General features: G+C 39.5%; 1 protein-coding gene across 1 annotated transcript; it reads left to right on the plus strand.

Moving 5' to 3' along the window:
* The first annotated feature begins 22,715 nt into the window (after nucleotides 1-22,715).
* LOC132486032 (growth-regulated protein homolog beta-like) lies at nucleotides 22,716-23,241 on the plus strand. The gene is made up of 3 exons (XM_060092694.1): nucleotides 22,716-22,833; nucleotides 22,928-23,051; nucleotides 23,154-23,241. Exons 1-3 carry the CDS (start codon nucleotides 22,743-22,745, stop codon nucleotides 23,239-23,241), a joined length of 303 nt encoding a protein of 100 aa, XP_059948677.1. The 5' UTR covers nucleotides 22,716-22,742.
* The last annotated feature ends 257 nt before the right edge of the window (nucleotides 23,242-23,498 follow it).

A 23,498-nucleotide genomic window follows, 5' to 3' on the forward strand; every position in this document is an offset into this window, starting at 1 on the left:
TAAAATCTGGATTCCCCTCTATTTAATAGTCACATTGTTTGTATAAACTGAACATTAGGCTTAGCCATCTGCAAACATATCCCAAGACACATGATGACCGGGTCAGACCTCTGCCTTAACTGTGATAGTCTCACATCAGGAAATGACAATTGCTGTCCTGCTGTTAATTCATGAGTAATTTGATGCCTCTTGTACAATAAGTGCAAGTTGAGAAATAAACTTCCTTCCTGCGGTTGAAATTTCTACATCTTGGAGTACTTCAAAAAATGGAACAAATTAGCATGTTAAATTTAATTATGAAAGAGATTTACTTAAAACCAGACCAAATTAACTTAGAATAAGTGTGTAGAGTAGGTTAGATTCTAAAGCCTAAAAAATAGGCCTGTCTCCCGTTGCACAAGTTTTCAAGGATACTTTGAGGAATCATTGAAAGTAAGACAATAATTCTGTTTTTCCTAATAATGCCTTATTGCATTATGCTATCAAGAATTGATTATAGTTAAAATAGCATCTGTTAATTGGCCAAGAAACTATACTTGAAAGAAAAACACTTATTATATCCCTTAGTATAGCTTTCCTATCTGAGGTCTTAACCATTAAAACTTATTATCTACGCTCCATTCCTCTTCCTTCCCAAGAACGTCGTATTTCAAGTCATTAAGCACTGTTGCATTCCAAGCACTGTAAAATGATCCCTGTGTGTAGATAAAAACATAAGTAGAAAATAAATAATTATTGTTTCCAAAAATCAATATGTTCTCTGAGGGGTATCAAAAATGAGCAGAAATTTAAATACATTATTATATTACTCAACTTTTTTTTTCCAAAATTCATCTCCTCAGTCATCTGTCCTAGGATGCTTTCCAGAAATCCTTCCTCAAATACACTTCTCCAATATCTATGCCCTCAGACCCATCTCTAATAATAGTGGGGTCTTGGGGGAAGGTTCAAAGAGAGGCCCACATTCCCCTGCCTAAATATTTGAAACTTTCTAAACAAGCTAATAGAATGTTGAATGAAATAGTTCTATCTTCCTACCTTGACAAATATACTTTGACAAATATATATCAAAAACATTTAAAAAATAAATAAAGCTTATGGATTTTACGTGATGAGAGTCAGTAAAATAGCAAAGATAACAGATTTAATTATTTCACAAATCTGGGTGTTCTGTTGTTGTGCAGCCATGTTTGGATGCAATCAAAGTAAAGAGATACATAATTTATGAGTTATGCTATATTAATGGTTTAAAATTTATTTTTCTTGGCTACATTTCAGCAAAATTAATTCTTAAGTTTTTATAATTGAAATTTTCACATAGTTTGTGTTCCCAGACAGTCATGCCAAATTAGATGTTACTTGAATGAATAATCCTTAGATAGCTTTGTTATTAATTTTAATTAGAGGTTTCACTCTGCTAATGCAGTGACTTGAATGGTCAATTAGATTTCTAAAGTATTACTTGGATTCAAAAATGAACCATGAATTTTATATCATGTTCACACATTGTAATGGGTTGCTTACAATAAATTACCTAGACACTGAGCTTCCAGAATAAATGAGAAAACACACAATGAACAGATTCCTTCAGGTTGTTTATTGAGAGTATGGGGAAATTGTTGGTCATAAGGGTACGTGGCCCTTTTGAGTTCCCCCAAGATTTTTAGGTCAAGTCCTCTGTGAAAATTCTGTCTTTTCAAATGTACCTCCAGCTCTTCATGGGCATTCCAGGGCAGAAGAAAATGGAAGGGAGTCCGACCCTCACCTTTATTATTCATTAGCTTCCCCACTGTGTTATCCTGGGACAACACAGCCTTGGGACTGAACTCTGTTAGTCAAAAGAGTGGACATTTAAGGTTAAGGATTTTTAGGATGTTAAAGGTGATTCAATGCCCACACTGGACTCCGGTTCCTTATGTGGCAGAGTTGCCAGTGTGTTCTCTGGTATGTTGCTTTTTCCTGTTTCTGAGAGAAAGGCCTTCTGAGCCTTTGGTTAAGAACAGGGGGCCATTCTTTTCTGAGACTAAGATCAGTATGGACCCCATGTGAAATTGGCCATAACACGATACACTTTTTTTCCCCCTTTATTTGTCTATTCTATCTATCTTTTAGAATTTAAGCCCTGCAAGAACAGGCACACTTTTTTTTTTTTTTTTTTTTTTTTTTTTTTTTGCAGTGTGCGGGCCTCTCACTGCTGTGGCCTCTTCCGTTGCGGAGCACAGGCTCCGGACGCGCAGGCTCAGCGGCCATGGCTCACGGGCCCAGCCGCTCTGCAGCATGTGGGATCTTCCCAGACCAGGGCACGAACCCGTGTCCCCTGCATCAGCAGGCGGACTCTCAACCACTCCACCACCAGGGAAGCCCTCTTTTGCTATTTTTATTCCCAGTTCCTTACATAGATAAAGTCTGGCATAAATACTGTTAGGATTAGCTGTTGACAACCCTGTCTGCTCAACAAAATTGTGACTCTTGTGGAGGAAGAAATAGATATTTTGGTTTGTGGATCTCAGTGCCTCGCCCAATCTTGGAAGCATGGTCACTGTTTAATCAATGAGTTCATTGGTTAATGTATGTGTATCCTTAGAACTCTACTCCTACTGTGGAAAACAAGAAATGGTGTAATCCATGTCCTACACGGTCCTAATGTTAGTTTGGTAAACATCCAAAAGAAGCAAGAAGAAAATAATAGAACAAGAATGGCATTAGAACACAGAAGTGGCTCCTGTCTCCACTGTGTCCTTTTGGCTACCTTTAATTTTACTTTGTTCAAAGATTCCTGAATCTTGGACCACCATTTGGCCAAAGCCTCAAGGTTGACTAAAGAACTTCATATCCCTTGGACTTACTTCTCTTTTCCCTCTCTCAAGGATCTTTCATTCTTTCATTCCCTTTTTCACACGGCTCTCTTGGTCTCTCCTTTTTTTTGAACTCATGATCAACCCTTTATCTTCATCTAGTTCCCTGCTGAATACCACAGAGATGGAAGAGTAGGAAGGGAAAGGAGGCTGTCACAGAGTTATACATACTGCCAAGATTAACAATTTTGGTTTTTTCCTCAGCTTTCTCCTTCCAGGGAAGTAACATGACTATGGAAGAAAGCCTGCATTCTGTACTTAGAAGACTCATAAGCACTGGTATTACCAACAATAGAAATGAGAAATCATTTCTACAGAATGGGAAAATCTGCACAGTGCTGCATTTCAAATGACCGTGGCAATGTTTATCCTTTTAAGGAAAACAAGCTTAAGCCAAAGTCCAGAGGGACATTCCTGGATGTTTCGCTCTGCATAAATCGCTTGGGACCTTTGCAGTACCAAGGGGTGTGATCAGGGAACCACAATAATGACTGAGATTGAATAATTTTCTTTTTGGTGAAATAGGAGCAAACTTTAATCTGTTTTAAAGAAAACAGAGAAATTTAAAATGTCCTTCACACTCAAGTTTATGGAGCAAATTCAGACTCACCACCCAATGTTGGAAGACTCAAAAAAGTGATTTGGAGGACAGTAGCGATTGAACTTTTATAAGGGCAGGTTGAAAGCTCAGAATTTAAAATATAGCCACTGTCTTTGCTTTTGTTTTAACTGTAACTATTAGAAGGCATACAACAGAGCTGACTGCCTCTTTCATAAAGCTCTGCCTATTTTTATCTATTTTTATAATGGATATTTATGCAAGATAGAGAAAAAAAGACTATAAAGATGTGACAAAAAGATTATACCCTAGATAAACATATTACTATACAAATTTCTTTGCAATTTAAAGATTTTTCAATTTGTTTAATGACCAGCTAATGTATAATGATATTGGGTTTAACCAAATTCTATTACAAAAATAACAAGTATCATCAATCTGTTATGGGATTGAAAATTGTCCTGATTCAAAGCACACTTCAAGCTAAAAGGTAGAATTCTCAGAAGGGTATTGCGTCAGTAGTAGGGTCAAATTAATCCTTGCCTAAAGGGAATTTTGTTTTTGTGTTTTGTGTTTGTTTGTTTTTGGCTGAACCGCATGGCTTGCCGGGCCTTAGTTCCCCTACCAGGGATTGAACCCAGGCCCACTGCAGTGAAAGCAGAGTCCTAACCCCTGGACCGCCAGAGAATTCCCCTAAAGGGTATTTTGAATACACACTAAGAAAGTTTAAAATCAAAGCTCGAAAGTCAAATTGATTCCAAATAACCTAACTGCATGTCAGAACAAAATGAAAAAATATTTAAAGTGATATAAAATATATAATTACATTTATAACCAGCATAAAATTCATAATATTTGACATCCAATCAAAAATTACTAAATATAGGCACTCCACCTCAGTACTGTGTCTCATCAGTTTGATTTTCATTCTGAGCATCAGACTACTTACTGCTGATTAGATAATGAGTGTTGCAATCATCAACTCCCATAGTTCTCCCTGTATAACTTTCAGGTATATATTCTCTCTACCATTACCCCCAGGATAGGCCCACATCATTCATGTCAACAAATATTCTATGAAGGACATCTTGCTTTGGGCGAGAAATTGTGTTATTTATTGGGATTCAAAAACGAGTCTCTGCCCTTGCTCACAAACTAAGATAATTCCAGTCTTATGTAGCAAATGTTTATACAGATTAAATGAAGTGCCGTAAGAAGATGTAGAAAAGAATGTCTGGGAGACTGTGGAAAAAACATAATTATAAATGGTACCATCTCATAGGTCCCTATTAAATGTCAAGGATCATTTCTAATCCTCCCAATAACTCTTCAAGGCAGGTAATATTCCCATTTTACAATTGAAACAATCTCAAAAACCTTAAGGAACTTGCTCAAGGTTAAGAGGCAGAGAAAACCTGGCTGATTCCCAACCCCTTGATTTTCCTACCATATCATGCTATTTGCAAAGGGAAATAACATGTAAGTAATTGCTTCCTGGAGGTACCAATAGATGAGCTTGATCTTGAAAGATAAAAAAGAGTTAGAATTTACTAATGGTCAAGGGAAGAACTAAACTGAAAAAAGAAGGAAAAATGGGTACAAAAACATTAAAACCTGAATGATCATTGAACATTTAGAGAAGAGTTTATTGTTCTAAACAAGTAGAATACAGAAGGGTGGGGCAGGGATATATTGCACAGAGAGTAGATAGTCATTCTCAAAGAGTTTTGCTCCCTTTTTGAATTTCGCCCTCATATTTCACCTTCAATGCCAGAAGAATTATCCTGCTAAAATAGAATGATGTCACTCATCTATGTATAAGCATTCAAGGTTTCTCTTTTTTTCTCCAGCTTAAGGTCCATATTTCTTAGCACTGATGGCACATGCGCCTGTTTTTCTAATCTTTGAAATGGGTATATTTTGAATATCTATTTCCTCGGTTACTATAAGGAGATTTTATACACACACACACATACAGTCTCAGCCCTGTTTTTTATAACATATAAAATGGTATGTTTTTACTAAATGTTAGTAATTATTAATAATAACTATTATTATTATTATTGCTATTCTTTGTGCTATCATAGTATAGTGAGTCAAATCAGACATTTAGCAGAGATGTTTTGGTGAAAATAAAGAATGTTGAAACTGAAATACAAGTACTTCAATTGATTTTTTGAAAAATTAACACATTAGGAAGTGGAGTGCAGGGGGTAAGATCTTATGGTTTTACTTTTTTCTTTATTTCCCTTTTTATGCCAGCCACAAACAATTTTCTTAGTTGGATATAATAATTAACAAATATGACCCAACAGGCCAAAGAACCAAAACAAATTTTGCTCCATGTTAACCTTTTAGATGAACTTCACTGAGAACATTGTGAGGCTGTCACCCTTATCTGCAAGAACATTAGAAGCAGGCATTCCTGTCAGGAAAAGCACAGGTTGTACGGTAATTTACTGTGGTTACCTGTTGTGCAAAGTTTCAGGGAGTGATGAAATTGAAATGGCATTACTTCAAGGTTTTTTTCTGACTGGAAATTCTCAGCAGGTAATGTCTACAAACCAGGAATTTATAGTCACAACTTTGATCAATGAAACAAAATCACTGAAAGAATATTTTGGCCCATGGAAATTCGTTTTCTACATTTTGTGCATCAAGGGCTTAATTTCACACAGTTACTCATGTATATAAGAAAATTTTTTTTACAAGATAACTAATTAGATGTGATGTATTATAGTATTTCCTTTTTTTATTCTATCCTATTGTATTTGATTCTGTTATATAATAAAATAATAGTTACAACCCACAAAATTGATTTTATGATCTACTAATGCATCACAACTTGTAGTCTAAAAGCATTGCTCTAGTCTCTCATGACAGAGCCAAGGTTTGACAGTCCATGATAGAGTCTATGTCTTTATTAGTGCCTTCCAAGGTACTTGGAGAGTTGATAGAGGTAGAATGCTTAGACCAGCTAGGCCCTTCACACACCCTGCCTATCATCCATCTTCAATCTGATTATCAGATCCTGATCTATTGTTGGAAGTCTCTAAGAATTCCATGGGATGAAGTGTTTGGAGCTGAGCTGGCACAAGTAGGAGGATCTCTGGGCTCTTGATACTCTGGGGCTAGTACCTGTCATCATTTCTCATAAATTTTCATTTGATTCCTAGGACAAACTAGATTGAAGATTTTAAATAATGCATTGTTTCCTAGGAGGGTTTTAAAAAATGAAATGCTCTCATTAGGCTTAAGATATACATGGTGTCTTTCTTCCGCATCTTTCTTTCCTTGTCCAGAGAAAGACTGGCTTTGAGGCAATGGGCTTCTGAATTAGACATTCTTGGGTTTGAATTTTAACTCTACCTTTAGGATTCTCTACCCCACTTTTCTCATCCATAAAATGAGAATAATGATATCAAGTTCATAGTATTCTTGAAATTATTAACATGATTATTATGAAAAACTCAGGCACTGCATCTGACTTAGAGTTGGGACCTAACAAATATTACTCTCCTCCCCTTCCCTTGATTCTTTACCCCCAGAACACATAGTATTTTCAAACAGCAGTGGGCACAATCCCTGAGCTAACAAGCAACCCACTAAGGACACCACAGGTAATCAAGAATTTTTCTTTGGCAGAACCAGAACCCAAAGCTGGGGTGTTACAGTCAATTAAGAAAAATTTAACACAATGAATATAAACTACATTCCCCCCCAAATCAAATTTAAAAGCCTGTAAAGCCAGTCAACCACCATGTTTATAAGACTATGGTAATTGAGAGGCTATCGTAACTTTCTCTTTAGTGAAAAAAATAAGAAGAAATAAGCGTACTATGTAACCATGTCAATTATTTCTTCTCTGAGTCAGACACAACAAAGAGATTTTACTAGTGTCCAGTTTTGTATGGGGGACAGCAAAGTTTGAAAACAAAGGGGTCACCAAGCATAAACAGAGTAAGGACTCTCAAGTCTTAATTACCAACAGCATCAGCTACTCTATCTTCTCCTTTGTAATTTTAAAGCACAGTATCCCAACCTCCATCAGATGTCAATCTAAAATCTATTGTCATTATTTCTTTGTCTTTCTGATCTCTTCCTCTAGAGGAGCAAACTTCATCCTTCCTCATATGTCTACATTCCAAGGAAATGCCAACCACAGTAGATACTTAAACATGTGGTTAATACTTTCGGTAAGTTGCTAGGATAAGTAACTCAACTAAGCAAGAATTAATTAAGAAGAGTAATGCCAATAATTACCTAATCTGGTTTTCAACTGTCATAAAATACTTTACAGATATGATAATCTCCCACCAAGTCATTACCATCAGCAGTGTTTCTAGTCTTTTTTCAGTACAAAGTACATCTGAGAACTTTCAGGGTCATGCCAACGTTTCCCCTCATCTGTCCATCGACACCCTCCAACCATAATCACACAATATCACAAAATGTTCTCAGTAAATAATATTTAATTGTGTGTGTGTGTGTATATATATATATATATATATATATATATATATATATATATATATATATATATATATATATTTAAGGTAGACTGTATCATATGTGACACATAACCAAGTCATCCTCCCTCCCTTTTCCTCCGTATTTCCCACCCACCTGTCCTAACTGGATCTCATGGTTCTTTAACCTCCTCTACTTCAGAACCTTCAAATGACACACTAGCTCAGTCACCCACAAGCAGAACCTCACCTTTGACATCACTATCTTCAGAATGGTGCTCAAGAGTAAAGACTCTGAAAGGCCTTACCAAGACTATAACATTTTGTCCTAACTCTTCTACTCTCAAACTTACACTGAACATACCCAACATCCTATAGGGACCTGAAAGTCCCTCAAAGATACCCCCCACCACCGTTTTTTCACTTTATCATACCTTATCCTGCTTCCTGCAACTTCCAGCTCAGCCTGGACTCTAACCTTAGCCATTTCTGCAAATTATGGTCTTTATCATTTACACCAGACTAATACCATGGTCTTGCTCACTCTCACTGTCTTTCTCTGTTTTTGCCCTTGAGCTACAAAACATTGCTGAAGAAATGAAATCATGTGAATTGGTATCAGTGTACTTTAATGCTTTCTAGTCCTAGGTGACCATTTCCTGATATTTTACCATCCTTTTGTTCATTAAGATCAACTACCTTAGAGACCTTCAAGAGGGCGGAGGAGTAAGACATGGAGATCACCTTTGTCCCCACAAATACATCAGAAATACATCTATATGTGGAACAGCTCCTATAGAAGACCCACTGAATGCTGGCAGAAGACCTCAGACCTCCCAAAAGGCAAGAAACTCCCCACGTACCTGGGTAGGGCAAAAGAAAAAAGAAAAAAACAGAGACGAAAGAATAGGGACGGGACCTGCACCAGTGGGAGGGAGCTGTGAAGGAGAAAAGGTTTCCACACACTAGGAAGGCCCTTCGCTGGCAGAGACTGTGGGTGGCGGAGGGGGGAAGCTTCGGGGCCATGGAGGAGAGCACAGCAACACGGGTGCAGAGGGCAAAGCGGAGAGACTCCAGCACAGAGGATCGGTACCGACCGGCACTCACCAGCCCGAGAGGCTTGTCTGCTCACCTGCAGGGACACGTGGGGGCTGGGAGCTGAGGCTAGGGCTTCGGAGATCGGATCCCAGGGAGAGGACTGGGGTTGGCTGCGTGAACACAGCCTGAAGGGGGCTAGTGAGCCACAGCTAGCCGGGAGGGAGTCTGGGAAAAAGTCTGGACATGCCTAAGAGGCAAGAGACCACTGTTTCTGGGTGCACGAGGAGAGGGGATTCAGAGCATCGACTAAACGAGCTCCAGAGACGGGCGTGAGCCAAGGCTACCAGCGTGGACCCTAAAGACGGGCATGAGATGCTAAGGCTGCTGCTGCCGCCACCAAGAAGCCTGAGTGCAAGCACAGGTCACTATCCACACCTCCCCTCCCAGAAGCCTGTGCAGCCCGCCACTGCCAGGGTCCCGGGATCCAGGGACAACTTCACTGGGAGAATGCAAGGTGCGCCTCAGGCTGTTGCAACGTCACGCACTCCGGCCTCTGCCGCTGTAGGCTCGTCTTGCATTCCATACCCCTCCGTCCCCACGGCCTGAGTAAGCCAGAGCCCTGAATCAGCTGCTCCTTTAACCCCATCCTGTCTGAGCGAAGAACAGACGCCCTCAGGCGACCTACATGCAGAGGCGGGGCCAAATTCAAAGCTGAACCCCAGGAGCTGTGCGAACAAAGAAGAGAAAGGGAAATTTCTCCCAGCAGCATCAGGAGCAGCGGATTAAATCTCCACAGTCAACTTGATGTACCCTGCATCTGTGGAATATCTGAATAGACAACGAATCATCCCAAAATTGAGGTGGTTGACTATGTGTGATTTTGTCTGTATAACTTTGCTTTTACCATTTGTCCTAGGGTTCTGTCTGTTGGTTTTTTGTTTTGTTTTGGTTTTGTTCTTGTTATTAGTAGAGTTTTTTAGCATTTGTTATCATTGGTGGATTTGTTTTTTGGTTTGGTTGCTCTCTTCTTTCTTTCTATCTTTATTTTTTAATTACTTAATTTTTTTATTTTTAATAATTCTTTATTTTTAATTTTAATAACTTTATTTTATTTATTTATTTTATTTTATATATTTATATTATTTTATTTATTTATTTATTTATTTATTTATTTATTACCTACTTATTTTTTTCTCCCTCTTCTTCTGAGCCATGTGGCTGACAGGGTCTTGGTGGTCCGGCCAGGTTTCAGGCCTGTACCTCTGAGGTGGGAGAGCCAAATTCAGGACATTGGTCCACCAGAGACCTCCTGGCTCCATGTAATATCAAGTGGCAAAAGTTCTCCCAGAGATCTCCATCTCAACGTTGAGAACCAGCTCCACTCAATGACCAGCAAGCTACAGTGCTGGACACCATATGACAAACAACTAGCAAGACAGGAATACAACCCCACCCATTAACAGAGAGGTTGCCTAAAATCATAATAAGGTCACAGACACCCCAAAACACAGCATCGGACACAGTCCTGCCCACCAAAAAGACAAGATCCAGACTCATCCACCAGAACACAGGCACCAGTCCCCTCCACCAGGAAGCTAACACAACCCACTGAACCAACCTTAGCTACTGGGGGCAGACACCAAAAACAACAGGAACTATGAACCTGCAGCCTGCGAAAAGGAGATCCCAAACAGTAAGTTCAACAAAATGAGAGACAGAGAAACACAGCAGATGAAGAAGCAAGGTAAAAACCCACCAGACCAAACAAATGAAGAGGAAATAGGCAGTCTTTCTGAAAAAGAATTCAGAGTAATTATATTTAAGATGATCCAAAATCTTGGAAACAGAATGGAGAAAATTCAAGAAATGTTTAACAAGGACCTAGAAGAACTAAAGAGCAAACAAACAATGAAGAACAACACAGTAAATGAAATTAAAAATACTCTACAAGGAATCAATAGTAGAATAACTGAGGCAGAACAATGGAAAAGTGACCTGGAAGATAAAATAGTGGAAATAATTACCAGAGAGCAGAATAAAGGAAAAGAATGAAAAGAATCAAGGACAGTCTCAGAGACCTCTGGGACAACATTAAATGTACCACCATTCAAATTATAGGGATCCCAGAAGAAGAAGAGAAAAAGAAAGGGACTGATAAAACATTTGAAGAGACTATAGTTGAAAACTTCCTTAACAAGGGAAAGAAAATAGTCAATCAAGTCCAGGAAGCACAGAGAGTCCGATACAGGATAAATCCAAGGAGAAACATGCCAAGACACATATTAATCAAACTATCAAAAATTAAATACAAAGAAAAAATATTAAAAGCAGCAAGGAAAAACAACAAATAACATACAAGGGAATCCCCAAAAGGTTAACAGCTGGTCTTTCAGCAGAAACTCTGCAAGCCAGAAGGAGTAGCAGGACATATTTAAGTGACAAAAGGGGAAAACCTACAACCAAGATTACTCTACCCATCAAGGATATCATTCAGATTTGATGGAGAAATCAAAATCTTTACAGACAAGCAAAAGCTAAGAGAATTCAGCACCATCAAACCAGCTTTACAACAAATGCTAAAGGAACTTTTCTAAGCAGGAAACACAAGAGAAGGAAAAGACCTACAATAACAAATCTAAAACAATTAAGAAAATGGGAATAGGAACATATATGTTGATAACTACTTTAAATGTAAATGGATAAAATGCTCCAACCAAAGACACAGACTGGCTGAATGGATACAAAAACAAGACCCATATATATGCTGTGTACAAGAGACCCACTTCAGACCTAGGGACACATACAGACTGAAAGTAAGGGGATGGAAAAAGATACTCCATGCAAATGGAAATCAAAAGAAAGCTGGAGTAGCAATTCTCAGAAATAAAAGCTTAAAATAAAGACTATTACAAGAGACAAAGAAGGACACTACATAATGATCAAGGGATCAATCCAAGAAGAAAATATAACAATTGTAAATATTTATGCACCCAACATAGGAGCACCTCAATACATAAGGCAAATGCTAACAGCCATAAAAGGGGAAACTGACAGTAACACAATCATAGTAGGGGACGTTAACACCCCACTTTCAGCAATGCACACATCATCCAAAAGGAAAATAAATAAGGAAACAGAGCTTTAAATGATACGTTAAACAAGATGGACTTAATTGATATTTATAGGACATTCCATCCAAAAACAACAGAATACACTTTCTTTTTGAGTGCTCATGGAACGTTTTCCAGGAAAGATCATATCTTGGGTCACAAATCAAGCCTTGGTAAACTTAGGAAAATTGAAATCATATCAAGTGTCTTTTCTGACCACAACGCTATGAGACTAGGTATCAATTACAGGAAAAAAATCTGTAAAAAATACAAACACATGGAGGCTAAACAATACAGTACTAAATAATCAAGAGATCACTGAAGAAATCAAAGAGGAAGTAAAAAAATACCTAGAAACAAATGACAATGAAAACACGATGACCCAAAACCTATGGGATGCAGCAAAAGCAGTTCTAAGAGGGAAGTTTATAGCAATACAATCCTACCTCAAGAAACAAGAAACATCTCAAATAAACAACATAACCTTACACCCAAAGGAAGTAGAGAAAGAATAAAAGATCCCAAAGTTAGCAGAAGGAAAGAAATCATAAAGATCAGATCAGAAATAAATGAAAAAAGAAATGAAGGAAACAAGAGCAAAGATCCATAAAACTAAGGGATGGTTCTTTGAGAAGATAAAGAACATTGATAAACCATTAGCCAGATCCTTCAAGAAAAAAAGGGAGAAGACTCATATAAATAGAATTAGAAATGAAAAAGGAGAAGTAACAACGGACACTGCAGAAATACAAAGGATCATGAGAGATTACTGCAAACAACTATATGGCAATAAAATGGACAAACTGGAAGAGATGGACAAATTCTTAGAAAAGCACAACCTTCTGAGACTGAACCAGGAAGAAATAGAAAATATGAAGAGACCAATCACAAGCACTGAAATTGAAACTGTGATTAAAAATCTTCCAACAAACAAAAGCCCAGGACCAGATGGCTTCACAGGCGAATTCTATCAAACATTTAAGGAGAGCTAACACTTATCCTTCTCAAACTCTTCCAAAATATAGCAGAGGGAGGAACACTCCCAAACTCATTCTAGGAGGCCACCATCACCTTGATACCAAAAACAGACAAAGGTGTCACAAAGAAAGAAAACTACAGGCCAATATCATTGATGAACATAGATGCAAAAATCCTCAAAAAAATATTAGCAAAAGTAATCGAATGGCACATTAAAAAGGATCATACACCATGATCAAGTGGGGTTTATGACAGGAATGCAAGGATTCTTCAATATATACAAATCAGTCAAGGTGATACACCATATTAACAAATTGAAGGAGAAAACCATATGGTCATCTCAATAGATGCAGAAAACACTTTCGACAAAATTCAACACCCATTTATGATAAAAACTCTCCAGAAAGTAGGCATAGAGGGAACTTACCTCAATATAATAAAGGCCATATAGGACAAACCCACAGCCAACATGGTTCTCAATGGTGAAAAACTGAAAACATTTCCTCTAAGATCAGGAACAAGACAAGGTTGTCTACTCTCACCACTATTACTCAACATAGTTTTGGAAGTTTTAGCCACAGCAATCAGAGAAGAAAAAGAAATAAAAGGAATCCAAATCGGAAAAGAAGCAGTAAAGCTGTCACTGTTTGCAGATGACATGATACTATACTTAGAGAATCCTAAAGATGCTACCAGAAAACTACTAGAGCTAATCAATGAATTTGGTAAAGTAGCAGGATACAAAAGTAATGTACAGAAATCTTTTGCATTCGTATACACTAATGATGAAAAATCTGAAAGAGAAATTAAGGGAACACTCCCATTTACCATTGCAAGAAAAAGAAAAACATACCTAGGAATAAACCTACTTAAGGAGACACAAAACCTGTATGCAGAAAACTATAAGACAGTGATGAAAGAAATTAAAGATGATACAAAGAGATGGAGAGATATACCATGTTCTTGGATTGGAAGAATCAACATTGTGAAAATGACTCTACTACCCAAAGCAATCTGCAGATTGAATGCAATCCCTGTGAAGCTACCAATGGCAATTTTCACAGAACTAGGACCAAAAATTTCACAATTTGTATGGAAACAAAAAAGACCCCAAATAGCTAAAGCAATCTTGAGAAAGAAAAATGGAGCTGAAGGAATCAGGCTCCCTAACTTCAGGCTATACTACAAAGCTACAGTAATCAAGACAGTATGGTACTCACACAAAAACAGAAATATAGATCAATGGAACAGGATAGAAAGCCCAGAGATAAAACCACACATATATGATCACCTTATCTTTGATAAGGAGGCAAGAATATACAGTGGAGTAAAGACAGCCTCTTCAATAAGTGGTGCTGTGAAAACTGGACAGCTACATGTAAAAGAAGGAAATTAGAACACTCCCTAACACCATACACAAAAATAAACTCAAAATTGATTAAAGACCTAAGTTGAAAGCCAGACACTATAAAACTCTTAGAGGAAACCATAGGCAGAACACTCTATGACATAAGTCACAGCAAGATCCTTTTTGACACACCTCCTACAGAAATGGAAATGAAAACAAAAATAAACAAATGGGACCTAATGAAACTTAAAAGCTTTTGCACAGCAAAGGAAAACATAAACAAGATGAAAATACAATGCTCAGAATGGGACAAAATATTTACAAATGAAGCAACTGACAAAGGATTAATCTCTAAAATTTACAAGCAGCTCATGCAGCTCAATATCAAAAAAACAAACAACTCAATCCAAAAATGGGCAGATGACCTAAATAGACATTTCTCCAAAGAAGATATACAGATTGCCAACAAACCCATGAAAGGATGCTCAACATCACTAATTATTAGAGAAATACAAATCAAAACTGCAATGAGATATCACCTCACACCAGTCAGAATGGCCATCATCAAAAAGTCTACAAATAATAAATGCTGGAGAGGGTGTGGAGAAAAGGGAACCCTCTTGCACTGTTGGTGGGAATATAAATTGATACAGCCACTATGGAGAACAGTATAGAGGTTCCTTAAAAAACTAAAAATAAAACAACCTTATGACCCAACAATCCAACTACTGGGCATACACCCTGACAAAACCATAATTCAAAAAGTGTCATGTGGGCTTCCCTGGTGGCGCAGTGGTTGAGAGTCCGCCTGCCAATGCAGGGGACACGGGTTCGTGCCCCAGTCCGGGAAGATCCCACATGCTGCAGAGCAGCTGGGCCCGTGAGCCATGGCCGTTGAGCCTGCGCATCCGGAGCCTGTGCTCTGCAATGGGAGAGGCCACAACAGTGAGAGGCCCGAGTACCGCAAAAAAAAAAAAAAAAAAAAAAAAAAAGTGTCATGTACCACAATGTTCTTTGCAACTCTGTTTACAATAGCCAGGACATGGAAGCAACCTAAGTGTCCATCGAAAGATGAATGGATAAAGAAGATGTGGCACATATATACAATGGAATATTACTCAGCCATAAAAAAGAAATGAAATTGAGTTATTTGTAGTGAGGTGGATGGACCTAGAGTGTGTCCTACAGAGTGAAGTAAGTCAGAAAGAGAAAAACAAATACCTATGCTAACAGATATATATGAAACAACAACAACAACAACAAAATGGTTCTGAAGAACCTAGGGGCAGGACAGGAATAAAGACGCAGACGTAGAAAGTGGGCTTGAGGAGATGGGGAGTGGTAGGGGTAAACTGGGACGAAGTGAGAGAGTGGCATGGACATATATACACTACCAAATGTAAAATAGATAGCTAGTGGGAAGCAGCCGCACAGCACAGGGAGATCAGCTGGGTGCTTTGTGACCACCTAGAGGGGTGGGATAGGGAGGGTGGGAGGGAGACACAAGAGGCAGGAGATATGGGGATATATGTATATGTATAGCTGACTCACTTTGTTATAAAGCAGAAACTAACACATGATTGTAAAGCAATTATGCTCCAATAAAGTTGTTAACGAAAAACAAAATATAAAATGGTGGTCAAGAATGGAAAAAAAATTAAAAGATCAACTACCTTTGCACTTTCAGAAACTGTTGTTCCAGAACCTCACAATTTCCCTCAAACACCCAGCTCTGTTGTTAGCCCTTATCACTCAGCCTGCTCTGTCCTCCTACTTTACTGTGATGACACCTAAACTCATCTCCCTTCATCCTCAAAATCTCTGTATCTTCCCCTTTTTCTCCTTTTACTTGTTGATATTGAGAAACAATTACCCCAGCCTGATCCCATTTGCTAAATTTAAGCAATCAATAAAACTGATCACTTAACCTCAACTATAGAAGTACAAATTCATGCATGACTTATTTTCCTTTTGCTTTTAAAAGCTATTCTTAATTTTTGTTATTTTATTGTTTTCCTTTAACAATATTTTATATAGAATTTACTTTCAAGCACATTTTGCAAATGTGAACTTACTTGATTTTCATAATAATCATATGAGGACTGTTTTCAGGACTTTAAAAGAAGTAAAAATGTTTAGGTTGGCTATAAGCTGGTGGAATGCAGAATGGATAAAAATGAAGCAGATACAATAAGAAAAGCTGTAACACAAGATCACATGGTACAGGAAAAACAGAGAATAAGCTCTATTCCTGATTTTCTATTTATCCATTCCAGCCCCAAGTAATAAGTGTTGCTATTTCCTGCCCTGGCCATGTATTGACGTCTTTCCTGGGCTTCTGCAAGTACCAAATAAATGCTAATACCATTGCTATCCCCTCACACAGAGCTTTTATTTTGCTTATGTTTTTTGTATAAGCCTTCAGTTACTTGTGACATATGTTCTGTGTGTCTCTTTAAAAACAATGCATGTACAAATGGACAGAGTCAAGAAGAGTAAAAACAAAAATAAAAGTATTTCTGATGAAAAAAAATGTGGAATGTAGTTAAAAAATCATTGGAAAATATACTATTGACAACATTTAAAAATCAAGTTTTTTATTCTTTATTCATAATTCTTCTAGCTAAAACCCATATTGTGACACCATGTGTGTGATACTTTTGTGATTTATATACTCATCTATTGACTTCCTAAATTTTGCTTCCATAAAACCAGTCATCATGATTTTATTCTCCAAAAACATCTTATAACATAAACTATATATTTCCATGGAGAAGTTTCCCTTTTCTCTGTGCTGAGTTCCCTTTTTTAAAGTTGTCATAGCACCATTTCTTCATGTTACATTATCTGAACATGGTAACATTTATTTAATCAGGACTACTTCCATAAACATTTAGGAAACAATTTTAAGAAAATAAAGATGAAAACCTAATTTGAAGCAATTTTTTTTAAATCTTTAAAAAATTGCCCAAAGCCAATATTTTTGAAGGGTACTTAGTGTAACTTGAAACGATTTTAAATTGTTGCAAATTGCTCAAATCATCCAAATCTTTACTATACATATAACAACAACAGAAGTTACCTAACATGCAGAGGGGAGTATATTGGATAGATATTAATGAATGTCAAGTTAAGAGTTTGGAGTCTATCCAATTTTGCATCTCTTATAAATCCTGTCCTAGCACCTTATAGACAGTAGGTGGTTAATAAAGGTCTATTGAATTGAATATCCACTATCTCCTCATTTTCTGTCTTATCCTGAACCTTTTATTTACTCTGACCTTCCCACACACCACTTAGTACTTGGTGAATTTGTTCACATAGGTCATGGAAGCATCTTGAGATGGATTTAAGAGCATTCTAATGGAGGTAACATCTGAACTGGTTTCTGAACAACAGATAGGGGCTACACACAGCCTTCAGTGACCAGGTCTTGCCTCCATCTCTGCCCCCTCTCCCTGCCTCACAGGTTTAGCTCCAGATACATGAATTGCTGGCTGCTCCCAGCAGACATGATACTCATTCTAGCCTTGATGGCTTTGTTCAGCTGGTCATCCCTTTCTGGAATGTATCCTCTATCCTTTGATCTCCCAGTTTTCCTGGGAAAAATTCATCCATCCTTTAAGACTCAACTCAAGAGGCACTTTCCCTCCAGAGAAGCTTCTCTGAAGTTCTTGTCTGAGAGTTTGGCCCACCCCCTTCAGAAATAAGGTCAGATATCCCACTGCTATGCTCCTATCATATCCTGGGCATACTCTTCATGGGATTTACCAGGCTGCTTCATAATTTTCTGTATGTATGTCTGCTTCTCCTGTTAGACGGAAAGTTTTGTGGTAATGGAATGAATCTTAAACTTTTTGTATTCCTTGAACATAGCATGTTTCCAAACTCATAAGTTCTAACTTTAAAATGAATAGAAGGAGAAAAGAAGGGAAGGAAGGATTTAAATAATGAAGAAATCAGTCTGTTAGAAAGATAATTTTAGAAGCAATATGAAAGACGGAGGTATTTTTCAGAACTCTTTCACTGAGTGATGGAATTACAACTCAAACTGGCTGAACAAGAGAAGAGAATCTATTGTTATATAACAGTGAAAGTCAAAGGATTAGATAGGACAATGCTAGACTCAGGTGCTCAAGCATCTTCAATAATCTTGTCTGTGCAGGCCAGGTCTGTGCTTTCCTCTGTGGCAGTCTACTCCCAGGCAAGCTTTCTCCAAGTCATGGCAAGACCTTGGGTTTCCATTTTACCAGTTTAGCAATCCCAGCAAGAAGCAAGAGCACCTCAATTCCCTTTGCTCCTGCACAACTGGCATTGTCTCATTGGTCAATCTTAATTCATTGGCTCCATTGTGAACCCATATTGGCTTGGACAAGGGCATAGGTAGGAAGCAGGGAACAACACTGCCGTAGGGTCACAAGCTCCCCGTCTTCAGCTCAGAATTGAAGTCACCACACCTTAATCACATGGACTGACAAGGGCAGAGGTGAGGATTTCCAAAGGAAAACCAGGGCTCTGTTTTAAGAAGAAGGAAGGGGAATTCCCTGGTGGTCCAGTGATTAGGACTACGCTTTCATTCTCTAGGGTGCCGGTTGGACCCTTGGTCAGTGAACTAAGATACACACTGCTCTGGAGCAGCCAAAAACAACAAAAAAAGGAAGTTCGATGCCAGGCAGGAGACAGATAGAAATAGCAGTTGTAGTAGAGCTTGGAAGGGGAGGTTAACAATGATTTTCAACTGAGTGCTCTTAGAGGGATGGGAAATCTTGGGATCTATCAATAGTAGCATGTTCAGTCATCTTCATTTTCTCCCTTCAGTGTAGAACCAGAAACATTATACACAAACTATAGCTGTTAGGAAATGGGAGGGGTGGCAGTGTCAATGGCAAAGGTCTCAAGGCAAGTTAGGATAAAGCAGAGCCACACCACTAATTCTTGCTGGCCAATTAAGCAAGGTCAGTTTTCAGCATGGAACAATGATCCCAGATTTTGCAGGCATAGTACATTGTATTAGTCAAATCTCAAAGATACAATAAAAATTACAGGGTAGAATGGAATTTAGGAAGCTGAGCTCCTATTTTAGAGATGACTTCATTGAGTTAGTGATTGCATTGGTTTATAGCTTGTACCTATAAAAGAGGCATTCGGGACATGTTAACACAAGAAGAAATTTGCTTATCATGATAGACTTCATAACACTGGTGCTCTTAAAATTTTCTGAAACTTACTATGGGGCTGTCATGAATTAAATAATGGAAAGAGGCACATTATAAAAGAAAAAAATAGTCTTTCTTATTCCTTCCTGAAAGCAAATGATTTTAATTTAACAAGTTCTAGGAGTCACATTATAGATAATTCTACAGATAGTGAGTTGATTCTTGAAGTATCTCATCATTTTGGCTGCTACCGTAAATAAGCTGAAATTCTACTCTTCCTGGGTGTTTACTCACGTCTTTGGGTTGGGTCTGGGAATCATTACAGCGAATACTTTTCATTGTTTGAGGAGCTAGCTATTAATGCTCAAGGCAGAGAGTCATTTCTTAAATATTTTCCCATAAATGAATTGGGAAGAATTTTACTCTTATTCCTATTTTATGTGGGAATTGATTGAAAACAAAATTTCAAACAATGGATTTAAAAAATCTATTCCAAGATTCCCAAAGAATACAGATGCATCCCTCTTACAAAATTTCTAATGCTGACAAATTTTATATAAATTTATTTATATATTTTGTTTATTTTTTTCTGCATTGGGTCTTCGTTGCAGTGCGCGGGCTTCTCATTGCAGTGGCTTCTCTTGCTGCGGAGCACAGGCTCTAGGCGCACGGGCTTCAGTAGTTGTGGCACGTAGGCTCAGTAGCTGTGTCTTGCGGGCTCTAGAGCGCAGGCTCAGTAGTTGTGGCACATGGGCTTAGTTGCTCCGCGGCATGTGGGATCTTCCCGGACCAGGGATTGAACCCGTGTCCCCTGCATTGGCAGGCGGATTCTTAACCACTGCACCACCAGGGAAGTCCTAATGCTGAAAAATTTTAAAGATAAATTAACAGATGTTTCTTTGAAAAAAATATATTTTTTCTGCTTACATAAGGATTCACCATAGACCGTTGCTGTTCATGTAAGTATCTTAATCATGTCGGGTACTATAACAAAATATCATACACTAGGTGACTGAAATAACAAGTACTTATTTCTCACAGTTCTGGAGGCTGGGAAGCAAGATCAAAGTGTCTGCAAATTCAGTATCTGGTGAGAATCCTCTTCCTGGTTTGCAGATAGTGATAGTTGCCTTCTTTCTGTATCCTCACATTGCAGAGAGAAAGAGAGGATAAGCTCTCCGGGTGTCTTTTCTTATAAAGGCACTAATCCCATCATAAGAACCCCACCCTGATGGCCTCATATAAACTGAATTACCTCCCAAAGGCCCCATCTTCTTGTACCATCACAATGAAATATAGTGCTTCAGCATATGAATTTTGGAGGACCCAAACATCTAGTCTATAACATTAAGGTTGTAAAACACTTCTATTTTGTTTATTTAATAAATAGTTTTACAGCATTTAGTATGTGCTACTCTTCTACAAATGTTAACACATTTAATACTCATAACAACTCTGTGAGGCAGGCACCATCATTAGCTCTCTTAAACAGAGGGAAAGCGAGAGCAGAGAGAGATTAAATAATTCCCCGTGGTCCCATGGCCATGTGGCAAGTAAGTGTGCAGCTGAGAGTTCAGCCCTGACTGCCTGAAAAACTCTCAGCTGTTCCTGAGGCAGACCCACTCCCTCAGCTCCCCAATCCTTCTCACAGCAACCACAGAATATCACACACATCCCCGAGGTCCTCATCGATCCAGGAGGATCAACTTAAACCATGTGCTGTTGTAATCCAAAAGGGATATTGGAACTGATGGTGAAAGTGAGAAGGCCTCAGTTACATAGAATCTGAAATGTAAGTACATTGATAGCTGATACTCAAGAGAGAATCAATCCCAGGAAACAGGCAAATTCAGACAACCTGGAGTGAAATATACTAGTAAGCTAGTGCTTATGTATGTCAAAAACCATATCTGTTTGCTGCTTGTATCAATAGTAAAGTCAGGAATCATTAGGTACTAGCTTTCTGATGTTTATGATCTTTTCTGTCCACGGACAAGCCTAGAAAAGGGGAATGGACCTCCTGAGCCCCGCACGGCCCCTTTCAACACCCGAGTAACTGTTATGAGTGAAAACACAGCCTCCTATAGAACAAAAAGTGGTGCTCCTGTAATGACTACATTCCAGAAAAAAGAGAGGGCAGATAAGAGATTACAACACTGTATCTTAAAATAAACAGTGAATTAATCTGCTCAATGGCCTACCTCCAGGCCCAACCTGGTAAAAACAATGGCACTAAGTGTGATTTATGTGAGATCCTAAAACACCGAGAATTCGACAAACGTTCTTACACACAAACTGAGATGACAGATGTAATTTTAAAGAGTGCGTTTATTCCAGGGATAAATAAAATCTACAAAACCCAACTTAAAGAGAAGGAAGAGAGACCAAAAAAGGCTGCCGTTCCAGCCTCAACTCTTCCAATCTCCAAAATAGAAGTGTCTTTAGAAGAAGTTAACTCTTGGACTTCCCTGGTGGCACAGTGGTTAAGAATCTGCCTGTGAATGCAGGGGCCACAGGTTCGAACCCTGGTCCGGGAAGATCCCACATGCTGCGGAGCAACTACACCCGTGCGTCACAACTACTGAGCCTGCTCTAGACCCCGCAAGCCACAACTACTGAGCCCACATGCCACAACTACTGAAGCCCGCACACCTAGAGCCCATGCTCCTCAACAAGAGAAGCCACCTCAATGAGAAACCCACGCACCGCAACAAAGAGTAGCCCCCGCTCTCCGCAACTAGAGAAAGCCCGTGCACAGCAACCAAGACCCAACACACAGCCATAAATACATAAATTTATTTTTTTAAAAAAGTTAACTCTCGCCCAAAAGTTGTGGTGCAGTCCCTATTTTGGTCTATCCCTATATTGGTCTAACCAGTCTGACACTCACCGCCCGCGACCAGGGGTGGCCAGGCGCCCAAGGCCGCCCTCACAGGCCGTAGCCCCCGGGGTGGAGGCAACTCACTCCCCCTGCGGGGATTTCGGCGCAGAGACGACACCCCACCCCCTCCCCGAGAGCACGGATTACGCGGGAGGCCCGCGGGGCCGCGCCCTCCTTCCGGACCCGTGAACTACACTTACGTCGGGGAATTTCCCTGGCCCTGGGCTGCCAGCCCCTGTCCGATCGGGATAAAAGGGCTTCGCCCGGCTCGGGGAGCCACAGAATCCGCTCCGCCAGCCCTCCAGCCCGCCTTCCCGCCGCAGAAAGCGACCCTCAGAGCTGAACCCCATGGCCCGCGCCGCGACCCCCGCCGCCGCCCGGCTCCTCCGCGCCGCGATGCTGCTGCTGCTCCTGGTGGCCAATGGCCAGCGCGCAGCAGGTGAGACCCGGCGCCCGGCATCCCCAGGGCGGGACGGGGGCGGGTGGGGGCCCATCCCGGGACAGCCCCCTGACCGAGTCTGTCCTCCCCGCAGGGGCGCCTGTGGTCACCGAACTGCGCTGCCAATGCCTGCAGACCTTGCAGGGGATTCACTTCAAGAACATCCAGAGCGTGAAGGTGACGCCCCCGGGACCCCACTGCGGCCAAACGGAAGTCGTGTAAGTGCCGCCGCTGTTGCTGTGCTTGTCACCCCCTCCGTCCCGACGACCCCACCCCGACCCCCAGCCCGACCTCACGTGGATTCTCCCTTCTCTCTGCAGAGCCACTCTCAAGACTGGTCAGGAAGTTTGTCTCAACCCTGAAGCTCCCATGGTTAAAAAAATCATCAGCAAGATGCTAAACAAGTAAGTCATGGATTTTATTCCCACTTGCAACTAGAGCCATTGGTCACAAATACTGGCATCTACCTCCTGAAAATATTATTAGAGAAACCTATGGTTTAGTTTCAGGACTGAAAATCATTATTATTTCCCCATTAAATTTGATCTGCTCTGTGTCAGAAGGGTATTTCCAGGGCTCTCTGTCCTGATCCCCCTCTCCATCCCTATTCAAATGAGTGTGGGTATGTTCCTAAAAGATAAAGTAGATTTAGCCAGGGATGGTAA

The sequence above is a fragment of the Mesoplodon densirostris genome, chromosome 1, assembly GCF_025265405.1.
Source record: "Mesoplodon densirostris isolate mMesDen1 chromosome 1, mMesDen1 primary haplotype, whole genome shotgun sequence".
In the NCBI taxonomy this organism is placed as follows: domain Eukaryota; kingdom Metazoa; phylum Chordata; class Mammalia; order Artiodactyla; family Ziphiidae; genus Mesoplodon; species Mesoplodon densirostris.